The sequence below is a fragment of the Solea solea genome, chromosome 17 (genome assembly GCF_958295425.1).
Source record: "Solea solea chromosome 17, fSolSol10.1, whole genome shotgun sequence".
NCBI lineage: Eukaryota > Metazoa > Chordata > Actinopteri > Pleuronectiformes > Soleidae > Solea > Solea solea.
Genome location: NC_081150.1, coordinates 13,936,514 through 13,949,139, shown reverse-complemented (window position 1 = coordinate 13,949,139; position 12,626 = coordinate 13,936,514). Strand labels below are relative to the sequence as shown.

The following is a 12,626-nucleotide window of genomic DNA, read 5'->3' as shown; positions in this document are numbered from 1 at the left end:
CACTACTTGACTGGTGCAGTGACTTTAATACTGTAGTACACTGTATTACCACACACACACACAGGCCAGCCATTCACACTTGAGTCACAATGATGGTGTTCATCCAAAGGTTTGGACGCGCTCAAAAAAAAAAGAAGCTCCCTTTCACATCTCCTCTGGGATTAAATGGTCCCTGTACCTCGAGCTTGAGCTGATGCTGCTGATGCAAGGGCCCATGAAGGTGGAGCCGAACTGATAAGACGCATGTGGTGTTAAATCAATAGCATGTAGGCCCCCCCCCCCACACACACACACCCACAAGAGCTGCAGATATCCATCTTCTCAGTGCTCCGCGTCCTTTGAGGAAATACCCTCGTTTGCGGCTGCTTTAATCAGATAGAAACGCAACAATCTCGGGTGATGGGCCGTGGCGCGTCTCTTCCCGTGAAATGTAGTAGTATCGTGGGAGCTTTTATGTGTGTATATGCCACCTTCACATCCTCTGAGGATGGTTCTCCCGCCCGAGAATAGTCCGTGTTGGAAGGCTTTCACGTCTTAAGTGGAGTTATTTGCATAGGTTAAATATTCGTGCCTTTCAGCAGCTTATATCGACAGAGCTCTAGCGGATTTGCTGTTCTGCCAATTTTAATTTCTTTTCATCTCACTCCTCCCTCATTTCCGGAATGATGGTTGGAATTGTTCAAAGGCTCATAAAGAACCTTTAGGAACGGAAGTTATGAATGATAAAAAAACAGAAGGGGGACCAATATCCTTCTCATGTGTACGGAGAGTAGAGTCATTATAATCTATCCTCAGGCTTTCTATTACTCCATCATGAGTTCAAGAATTTGGTAGTTTGTGCGGTTACTGTGTGTAGTTTGTGCAGTCACTGTGTGTAGTTTGTGCAGTCGCTGTGTGTAGTTTGTGTGGTTACTGTGTGTAGTTTTTGCAGTCCCTGTGTGTAGTTTGTGTGGTTACTGTGTGTAGTTTGTGAGGTTACTGTGCGTAGTTTTTGCAGTCACTGTGTGTAATTTGTGCGGTTACTGTGTGTTGTTTGTGCAGTTGCTGTGTGTAGTTTGTGCGGTTGCTGTGTGTAGATTTTGCAGTCACTTTGTGTAGATTGTGCAGTCACTTTGTGTAGATTGTGCAGTCACTTTGTGTAGTTTGTGCGGTTATTGTGTGTAGTTTGTGCGGTTGCTGTGTGTAGTTTGTGCAGTCACTGTGTGTAGTTTGTGTGGTTGCTGTGTGTAGTTTGTGCAGTCACTTTGTATAGTTTGTGCGGTTACTGTGTGTAGTTTGTGCAGTCACTGTGTGTAGTTTGTGCGGTTACTGTGTGTAGTTTGTGCGGTTACTGTGTGTAGTTTGTGCAGTCGCTGTGTGTAGTTTGTGCGGTTACTGTGTGTAGTTTGTGCGGTTACTGTGTGTAGTTTGTGCGGTTACTGTGTGTAGTTTGTGTGGTTGCTGTGTGTAGTTTGTGCAGTCACCGTGTATAGTTTGTGCGGTTACTGTGTGTAGTTTGTGCAGTCACTGTGTGTAGTTTGTGCAGTCACTGTGTGTCGTTTGTGCGGTCACTGTGTGTCGTTTGTGCGGTTGCCGTGTCTAGTTTGTGCAGTCACCGTGTGTAGTTTGTGCGGTTACTGTGTGTAGTTTGTGCGGTCACTGTGTGTAGTTTGTGCGGTCACTGTGTGTAGTTTGTGCGGTTACCGTGTGTAGTTTTTGCGGTCACCGTGTATAGTTTGTGCGGTTACCGTGTGTAGTTTGTGCGGTCACTGTGTGTAGTTTGTGCGGTCACTGTGTGTCGTTTGTGCGGTCACTGTGTGTCGTTTGTGCGGTCACTGTGTGTCGTTTGTCTATTTGGCAATAAGTAGGTTGTGTCTCTGTCCGTGGTGCTGAAAAGGAAAGAATCGCTGAATGGAGTTTGAGGTTGACCTCTGTCTCACAAGATGATCAGTAAGTGTAAGTGAGCTAAGGGATTCCTCCAGTAAGTTAAGTGGAGTTTGACTTGAAAGGCGTCACATTTACCAACGTGTGCATTTTCAAATGCATGCATGATCTTAGTGCCAGATGAATTGTGGAAGAAAAAAGGTGATAAAACGCATCCTGTGTCTCCTGCTCCCCATTCATCCCTCCATTCATCGCTCTCTTCATTACCTCCTTTTCACCTCTTCTTCTCTCTCTATCTGTACCCCCTCCTCCTCCTCCTCCTCTCGCTCGCTCTCTCTCTCCCACTCTCTCTCTTTCTCTCTCTGTGGTGCGCGTTCACAACACTAACCTTGGCTCGACGTCAGAGCTTGTGCAGCAGTGCAGTATAATGGGAGCGCAAGCAACCCAGAGCGCCTCATAGGGGGCTGCATATCGCTGCTGTATCCTCTGCTTGGCGCTCTCTAGCTCCTCGCCACCCATCTCCAGCACATCACCTATAGCCCATGCTCGGGCTCCCCCCCCTCCCCACCGGATCCGTACCCTTCAACATGGATGTCCCGCCGTCCCTCGACCCAGTGGATTGTTGTTTCTTGGCGCAGTGAAGGTGGAGAAGGAGACGGGAAAGGAATCATGCCGGGACTGCTAATGGATATGGGGAAAGCGCAAGTGACCATGCCGTGATCTTGCGCATCCAGGGCCGCCGTCACCCTGCCTTGCCCAGCGACCGTTGAAAGAATTACGTGGGAATCGAACCCGCGCACCGGGGGGGGATTAACCCGCTGTGTATTTTTTAAAAACAACATGAAGATTACCTCCCATCATCTGATGATAACCAGTCTCGTTTTCAGATCCAACCTCAGGCTGATCCCGCTTCTGCTGCTGTTTCTCGGTTACACTCGCGGGATGCAACACGTTTTGAGATTCGGTAAGATTCCACTTGTTTTAAACATCGTGCCATCGCGTGTAAATCATGTCTAATCACAACCACTGCCTCTGTGTGAGATGACACTAATGCGGGACGATTTGTTTTGCCACACTTGTGTGTGCAATTAACACAGTAGAGCAGATAAAACTGCACTCCACTGTTGTGTTCATTGACTTTTATCTTCATCTAGTAGGCGAGTGTTTATCATCACAGTTGGGGCAGCTGTTTCACACAGTTGATGGGATGCTGCCGACAAACCTTTAGAGGAACTAACTTTTGTAAGAAAATCAACTATACTGATTTTGAGGGGTACTCCTACGCAACAGTACAGGCATTTGCAACCAATAAAACTCGCGGAAAGCCACCACGGGACTCTTTGCTCGCGTGTATCCTTCACTGAGTCCCGTATCTCCGTGGCCTTTTAAACTGCTGACATGTCCTCTGCAGTAAATGTTTACATGCAAACATAGCGCCAATCAATAACTGTGATCCGTCACAATCAATACGCGGGACTCTCTATCCTTAATTCCACTTGCCTCTTCCAAGGGGAATTCCATATAACCTAATTTAAATCTCTCTCTCTATATATGTATGTGTTTTGTGATGTTATTGGCTTTGATTAAACGCATAGTTCCAGTTTCCTGTGGTGTTTGGTTGAGTCAGAAAAGAATGACTCATATCGGGGCTCAGTAAAAGTTGGATCATTCGGCGCAGGGATGATGCAAATAGCCCGATGTTGATTATTAGAGTATAGTTCCTCAACAGCTGCTACAACAACAGCGCGCCGCTGCTGATTCATGGCTTCAAGACAGAGCAATTAAAAACCCCGTTTCTCTCCACGCAACATCACCAAAATCGCGGCCTCTTGTGGTTTCATCTGTTGCTTTCACTCGACCACCTTTCTCGCGATGGCTGCGTGCGCTTTTGTCGCGCTCCGTGCGTGGACACGAGCAGCGAGAACCTCTTTGGAGTGACAGAGTCGCCCCTCGTGACGGCGGATGTCGTCAAGTGCTGACAACACGTCCCTACATTCCCCGATTCTTCCCCGAGGAGCCCTGTTTAAGAGTCAGACTGCGTCCGCAACAGCCGCCGCTATGGCAACGGGGATGTGCTTCTCTCTCTCTCTCTCTCTCTCTCTGCTGCATCCTCAACCGCGATAAGCGTTTTACCGTCTCACACGTTGGCTGACAGACGCATGGCGTCTATTCGGTGATCCTCTGGGGGGGGGGGGGGGGGCAACGTCCCCGCTTAATAGTATTTGACACCAAAGTTTCCAAGCCCGTAAGTAGGCTAATGACTCAAGTCCTGGGAGAGAAAAACGGAAGCGTAATTTCCTGTTCTGACACTGTAGAGCATAAAACACACACACATACAGACACACACACACACACACACAGAGAAACTATATGATCGGTGTGTGACTTGACATGACAAGCCATTGACCCGTCTTTTTCAGCACCATGGATAGCGACCCGGCTCATTGGCAGCGTGGTCCCTGTGTTTATTTAGAAAAACAGAGGAAACAGGTGTGTGTTGTAGAAACTTTTGGGGTTTGTGCAGTTCCTCGTCAGTCACACGTCCACTTCTCATCTTACTGTTGTAAACTTTCCAGCATATATATATATATGCTCTTATACAGAGACGCCTTAAAAAGTTTTAAATATTACACTTTTAAATATTGAATGTAATATGTAGTGATATTTATCAAAGTTGCAGCTGAATCAATCTCACCCTTCCCTTCCAAGTGTGTTGGAGAACCTATGTAGCCTTCATGTATGGGCAGTGTGGGCTACTGTAAAAACACAGTGGTCTAAAATGGCTGCCTCTGTAGAGATGACTTATCTCCAGATATAAATATAAACAGCTCATATACAATCATCTTGAAAAACAAACAAACAAGTATGACATTTTATCTTCAATATCTGCGAGAATTTCACCTAACATTTACACTCTGGCACTTTAACGAAGGTCCATGACATTTAGACCATTGTCAAACAAGTTCCCAAAATGCCCACTAGCTCCACCTGTGGACATTCCTGCGCTGCTGCACATAGGAAGTGATTTGTTTTATTTAAAGACGGACAAATGATGGAAAAAGTGAATCATTTTGCTAAAAGCAGCTTGACGGGATAAACGCCCACCCCTGCTCTGCAAATGCTCCCTCTGTCAGGTCTGATAGTATTGCTTGACAGAGCCTGTTTTCAGAGGTATTCAAAAAAAAACAATTAAAAAAAATCTTATATGTAGCTTTAAATCTTAAATTACTGTCCACAAAAGAGAGAGGAATCCCCCAAATAGTGGACAAATCTGAGGCAGATTTCCCATGCGAAGGGAAAGCTTTAACGGTATCGGTAGAACAAGTGCACTGAGCTGAGAAGATGTGAAGACAGAAATGTGTGACAGGGGTTTTTTTTTCTCCAAGTAAGTTAGATGTATAGTTTGTCAGTGAGAGAAAGAAGAAGAAGAAAAAAATGCAGAATTGCCTTGAGACACATTTTCCAGTGCATTTCCTGTCCTGCAGGATATGCCCAATCAGCAGATAAATCCCAGCTGCTTCTGCAAGAGGCTGGCCATATGAGGAGGTCAGCTCCCCTGTGGCTCTGTCTGCTCCCTCCTACCCCAAGTCCCATTCTGCCCAGACAGGAAGCTCACATTGTACTTCCACTGTTCTCCTGTCAGACTGAGACCTTTTACACGCACACACACCAGAGCACAGTCAGCCCTTTTGTATTCACAGCAAGGGTTTCAACATGTAGAGCGACAAGTGTCACAGAGAGAGAAAGAGAGAGAGGGGAGAAGGAAAAAAAAAAAAGAAGTGTTCAGGCCACCAGCTGCAAGCAAAGTCGCCAAGCTAATTTCCAGACAGAATTCAATTACAGTGTTTAGTCTTCCTCATTTATGAATCGTACAGGTAATTCATTTACTTAGATGCCGGGAATGGACCCAGTGCAGCCCTTACAAGCTGTAATAAAAATATGCTTGAGAGAAGAGTCATGTTTTATAACGAGTTCACACCTCAGCCGAATGAGACTCTGTAGCCGAGGATCTCGCACACAAAAAAAAGTTGTTTTTCTCCACTTCTGCTGGTGCAATTATAAGCTTAAGAGAAAGCAGTGAAAGTGTCAACTCCAGACATGAAAATCAAATCTAAGAGCCCTGTTCACATTGTTTTTTTCAGGACAGGCTGTTCTCGACGATGAGTGCGATGTGGTGTTAGACGTAGCTGCTTTGAAGACTCCGTCACGATGTGCTAAACATTTAAAGGAGCTCCTTTTTTTCTTTATTTCCTTCCTTGGAAACGGAAAAACCCGAAACGACACCGTCCTTTTATGGCTTTCCCATTAACACATGTTCAGCGTGCGGTGACTCATCGCATCTGCCGTTTTCCTCGCAGCTAATTTACTCTACAGGCATGTCTTATTCATGACAACACATGTCGAACAGCAGCACCGAGGGAGGGAGGGAGGAAGGGAGGGAGGACTGGTGTCCTTCGTCGGGGTCTGCGGCGCTCTGGCTGAGTGGTAACATTATCGGCACCATCTTCAGACAACACTGGCAGATGCAGCGTTGTCCCCGGGCCGTCGACTGCCGCTGAAAGCAGTGTTGACTCAGAGATGTTTGTTTGTTCCCCGCTTGTGTTTATATTTTCCCAGCTCAGCCAAGTCTGGGAATATTTATGACTAAAACAGAAAAGAAAGTCAAGTCGTGTTTTTTTTCTTTTTCTTTCTCCCCCCCCAGTCCTCTGGCAAACGACACAATCCCCTCTGGTGGAAGTTTATCTTCTGCAGCTCCAGTATATATACACGCTGTTCCCAAGTAAAAGTCGTCTTTTGCATTTTCTAATATTTAACACTCCTCTTATCCCCTAAACTGCGGGTGAAATTACAAGCTTGTCAAGAGCAAGCAAGCCGTAGAGGGAGCAAATTCAAGAGGAGTTTGTAGTTAATTTACTTTTATTTGCTTTTCGCCTTTTGCGCGGCCTTATTATCAGCGCGCCCCAAGTTTAGTTTGGGGTTGCGGGGGGGAATTATGGATAACAACCCCCGTGCCCTGGCCCACTGCCAGCGTGTTCATGGCAAACACATTTAAATCGGCACAAAGCTGCTTAAAAATATGCATGTGTCACTTGGCCGCACCATAGCTTATAGAAATGTGAAGCTATCTCTTCCTCCTCTCTGGCAAATGATTTCCACGGTTTAAAAATACCCACTGTGGATTTCAAGAACAAAGAGGAGAATCTGTCGTGCATTAGCATGCAGCACAGCACAGGGGTTTAAAAAAAAAGAGAATCGAGATGGATTTCTAAAACACATTTACAGTCCTGACTGAGTCTTTGAAGGTCTTGCTGTCATGCTTCACTTACAAAAAGGCTCAATGTTGATTAATTAAGGGTGCAGATTTGTTGGCATTTTTCTGAAATGGGAAATATCTGTGAGGTATGAAATGAGTTTTCTTATTTATCTTTTTTTTTTTGGCTGAAAAGATTATTCACATCACAAGGAAGGCTGCATGCAGATGATTGACTTTGTTTGGCAGTACCCGCACGACAGCCCCTCTCTCAGTTCCTTTGCTTGGTGAAAAAGGCTCAAATCTTTCCACTCTGGCTTTCATTATTCACAGCGTATCACCTCTTGTCATTGTCACTCAGGGATTTCCCTGGGTATCACAAGGGGTTAGAGGTTATATGTGCAATTGTTCTTTGAAAGCGTCCCCTGAGAAGAGCTCTGCAGCATGTCTAGCTGCCTGGTTGTCTGGCTCTGAGCTGACTGAAGGTCAGAGCTGAAACTGCTCACAAGATATTTTTCCTCTTCTTCTTCTTCTTCTTCTTCTTCTTCTTTGCATCTTTTAACCACAGCCAACCGTCTCACGATTCCACCAAGGGAGATGGAGGGAGACAAATCTCAGAGTCACGGAGAGGTGTAAGAAAAACAAGAGTGTTTGTCAAAAGAGATAGAGGGAGTGAAGTGTGAGCGAGGAAAGAAAATCAGTGAGTGTCGAGGCCTGCAGCTACAGAGTATAGATAGATTAGTTTGCCTCAGAGCCGTCCACTCTCAACCCACTCTCAGCTGTGCTCTTTTATTACCGTTTTGTGATGGCTTCTCTGAAGAGCGGCACCACGGACAGTCAAGTGTTGTGGAAATGCAGTGGGAGTCGTGCACCGCGGCGCCGAGTAAATGTCAGCAGCGAGCCATTAGCAAGAAAATTTGACTGAGACTACAGATATTTGTGAAATTGTCCCTGCTTAGAGGGAATAAAAATGCTAAAAACACTGACAGCACAAATATCAAATCATCCTCATTTTTTATTACCCTTTAATGAATTTGTCTATTATGTCTCATTACATATTTGGCCGTCTCCGCGTCCTCTAGACTGTAAGATGGTGGGAATCAATGAAAATCAATATGTTTGTATAGCAAAAAGGAATTGTGAGGAAACTGGCGGCGCGGGCGACTTATCGGTGCCAAGTGCCAGATGCCATTTTCTGTGTGAGTCTATCACAGGTTTCCCCGATCTGTGGAAATGCAAACATATACGCTAAGAAGAATGCGAGGGAGCTATTATTAATATTGATGAGTAATTAACGCTGAAAAGGCGGCTGAGGCGACTTGACGTTGACGCGATCATAGCTCCTGTTTTGTTTTCGCTCTCAGTCGGTTTTGTGAAGTCACTCGGTTGCACTTATCACTTTGATAAGTGGCCTTGCTTTAGGTGGTTTGAAAAATCGACCGTCCAACTTGCTGCAGTGTGGCAAGTGGAACGCTCTGTGTTATATAGGGTGTGTGTGTGTGGGAGAGAAAGACACGTGACGGCCTTTTCACTACGTAGGAGCTCAATAGTGGCAGTCAACTATTAAGCGACGGCTCCGAGGCAGACAAACCAAGTAAACCAGTGGTTCATTAAGTAAGCCAGTGCTGATCGGCAGCACATAGATGTGTTGTCTGTGAACTAGCTGCATTCAGATCATCAGGCTGACACTCGGTGTGTTGTGTTGAGTAAGAATAGCACGGAGCGGACCATCAACTCCATTTAACCCTTAGAACACAGAGCATTTCAGCTGCTTTTTTCTATGTCTATGTTTAAAAGTACACTATATACAGACAATATAGAGTGTCTTATATCCTTTATTTTCAGCAACTGTATAAACACACCTGAACAAAAAGCACTCGCGATGTTTAAAATCGGATTGAATTTGTGAAATTTGTGAAATTTGGAAATGCGTCAGAGTTCAAAGTTCCCATGGCTCGTTTTTTATGAACAAAAAAGCAGTCTCATTTTGTGACTTCTGCACAGTTACTGCTACTTCATATCACTACTAAGAATGCGATATAAAAGCAATCATAACTTTGACTCAACAACCATGGGTTCATTTCGAACAAAAAAAGACAAAAAACAGCAGCCAGAGACACACGAAGCTCTTTAACAAATGTAATAAAAATACACGAGTAAAGTCGCTGCTACAGCGCCAAACCCAAGAGATGCAAAACTCATGTATCTCTCCACAGCACAAAGAGAAGAGACACACCCTCACACACAGAGGAACGCACAAAAACTGCCAATACCACTAAAAACAGTCGTCTGTCAGGTAAAATGACGGACAGCAAAATACATTTTAATACATAATAATATTTGATGTTGTATTTTCAATTGCTGTGACTCGGAGCTGATATTTTCAGGGTTGGGTGTAAACAAAGAAATCTGAATTCCCATTTTTAAAGTCGGATTTTTGTCACTTCACAATGTGGTCCTACCAGATATACGTGCACAATTTGTGAGATCTGTCATATAATGTGTGCACTGAGCGCTGATGTCATCCACAAAATCACACAACGTGTGGCCTCTAGACCTAAATCCCACCCACAAATCCACAGTGATCACTTCTGTTTCTGATCAATACCGGTACAATCTTATCTTCCATTATCTCCCCTTTTAAATGCCAAGTGATCTCACAAACACAGCGTTCTCTGTCGTTGATGATTCACGCTCTGAACGTTAAATCCCTTCAGCCGTGAATCAGACTTGAATAACGTAACGCCAGTGATCTGAACGTAGTCTCACCGCTGTGACTCGACGCGTCCTCCGGCCCAGAGGCAGTTTCATGTGGATGCTGAGCACACGGCCCCAAGAAAACATTCTTCAGGGCACATAAACCATAAATGAAAGCATCAACGTCCAAACTACACAGGATTCAGAAGTCCATCGATCAAAGAAAGCCCTCCGGCTGTGTTGGATTTGATGTGAGGCACCGATCAGGTTAGGATGCAGTGATTCACCTGCACGTCAGCCGGCTGAATAAGAAAGTAAGACGAGGAGGGAAGCCACTAGCTGTACGAGAGAAGGCAGAATCATTGGCCCCATCATTGGCCGTCGGATGTACATTTCTGAATTGAGGACACGGGGGGGGGGGGGGGGGGAAAGGCTCAGGAGGAGGGCCTTTTGAGGCAGCCTTGCTTAAAAATCATGTTCTTTCAATCAGCTTTGAATCGCCGGGGCAAGTTCAACAATAAAAACACAACCAAAGCATTGCAGTGGACTGAAAGAGACTAGGATTGATTTCCCTCTGTCTTGAACAATCCGTTTTAAGATTTTTGAGGAGGGCATAATGAAGCTAATCGCTTCTGTTTCCTCCGCACACACAGCCGATGAGCTATGCCCACACCCGCGGCCACTGCTCTCTAAACATGACAAAAGACTGCGAGTTTCCCACTCAACAGGGTGTGAATGAATGTGAGGAATGGTGAAATAAGCAGTCGCCTGCAGATCGGGGAGCAGATTAGAGCCGGTCGCTAGACAGTTTCACCTTTTGAAGTCTTTTTTTAATACATACATTCTCCTGTTATTTACTAAAAAGCATATATATATTATTTGTGGATTTTCATTATTTAGTCTCACGTTTCTACGGTCAACAATTCGTACAATTTGATCCACTGCATCCTCAATTTTTCCATATATGTTACAACTTATTCCATCACCAAAAAATAAAAGTAGTGCCTCTTCAGTTGAGATGGAGTTTCTATTATAGCAACAAGCAATTTTACATGACTATAATCCAATATGGGCTGTCACTGCATTGACGCAGATTTAGCTATGTTGTGATATTGCAACCATAGACCATACACTGCGTGAAAAATTGTCCTCTGGTTGTAAAATGAATTCCCATTTTGAAGCCTTGAGATTTGACCAGCTGCCCTGGCAGTTTGTAAAACCAGCTGTCAATCACACTAACATGTGCCGTGGTAACATAACTTACAAAATGGACATCATGTTCTATTGGAGGCGTCCTGAAACTATAACACGTAAGACCATCAACTCCTCAGGACAATGTCTACATGTAGTGACACTAAAAAAATCAAGTGAGATGTTGACTTATTTTCCATAGACTTCATCCATCCATGCATCCTCTACCTCTTTATCCTCCACACGAGTGTCGCGGGGGGGTCGCTGATGCCAATCTCAGCTGACATAGGGCGATATGCCGGGTCACAGCCTTGACAGATCGCCAGTCCATCACAGGGACACACATGGAGACAAACGACCATCCACTCTTACAATCACACCTACACGGTCATTTTAGAGTTTCCCATTGACCCAATCCCCATATTGCATGTTTTTGGACAGTGGGAGGAAAAAGAAAAACCCACACACACACTAATGGAGAGCCCTCCCTTGTTCCGACTGGGTCGCAAACCCGGGTCTTCTTGCTCCCGTAGACTTCCTTTCTAACGGAATTATTGTTGGAACCACTGGAGTCGCCGCCCTGGTGGTTATTTGTGACACTGCTACTTCTTTGTCAACTTTTAATATGCAGTGTGATCATGACGCATCTATTACCTCTTGTTAGTGTCATGATGCTGCAGGACATTTTCCTCGCTCCTTTCATTTTGTGTTAAGTGTTGGAGTGTGTTGGTCGATGGAGCGAGCGTAATGGACGCGTGCACACCTTTGGAGCAGAGTTGGAGCATATTGACTCGTACCTGTGGCTCTGATCATGTGCTAGTTTGTGTTCAGCTGCCGCTAATGGGAGGCTGATGAACCCAAAGCAGAAGCTGACATTTTCCTGCCCTGAGGGTGAGGGAGGGGGGGGGAGGATGCAGGTGTCTGTTCAGGTCTAATGGGCCATCCATTCAGACGTTTAATTGAGTGTCTTTTATCTGCCTCCAGTGACCTCTTTTATTCTCCATTTCTCCCTCTCTTCGTTTCCCTCACTCATTTATTTTTTTTAATGCCCCTCCTCCTCCTCCTCCTCTCCTTCCTCCCTCCACTGTCTCTTTTTTTTTTGTCAGCACACCCATCTGCTGTCCGTGTAATACTAACAGCTCACTCCATCACCTGTTGTTTTCTAAACACATCTGACGGGCAGTGAGGAAACAGTGTGGCAGCACGGGGTCTATACTCTCACCATCCAAAATCAATACAGAATCCAGAAAATGGAATTTTCTGCCCATTTTCTCCCCCACCCCTGTGTTTCTTCCCCGTTGTCCTCTGCAGCGTCCTTGTCTCCCTTTGGCTCCCATCTTGTCTCCTGCACTCTCTCTCTCTCTCACTGTCATCCAGCCTGTCTTCCCCCTGTCCCCTCGTCTCCCGCGTCCTCGCACATACAATCTCACGTCTCTGACATACATAATAAAAGTGCTTTTATCGCCATGATTCCCTTCATAGTGTATATGTAACATGTACAGGACACGACGGAGGCCTGGTTTTACTGTCATTTATCTGGAGGATTAAAAGCTTGTCCTCTGTCGTCTTCGTTGCATAAATGTAGCTGAGAGTTTAATGCCCTAAAAATGACTCGGCTAATTAT

General features: G+C 45.2%; 1 protein-coding gene across 2 annotated transcripts in view; it reads left to right on the top strand.

Moving 5' to 3' along the window:
- The first annotated feature begins 2,264 nt into the window (after positions 1–2,264).
- The window catches only part of LOC131443537 (glutamate receptor ionotropic, kainate 2-like), a 67,033-nt gene continuing 56,671 nt past the window's right edge, over positions 2,265–12,626 (top strand). For both annotated transcript variants that reach the window (XM_058613207.1, XM_058613206.1), the window contains exon 1: positions 2,265–2,827. In XM_058613207.1, coding sequence (XP_058469190.1) covers positions 2,704–2,827 — 124 coding nt within the window. In that variant the 5' untranslated portion in view covers positions 2,265–2,703. The remainder of the gene's footprint in view (positions 2,828–12,626) is intronic.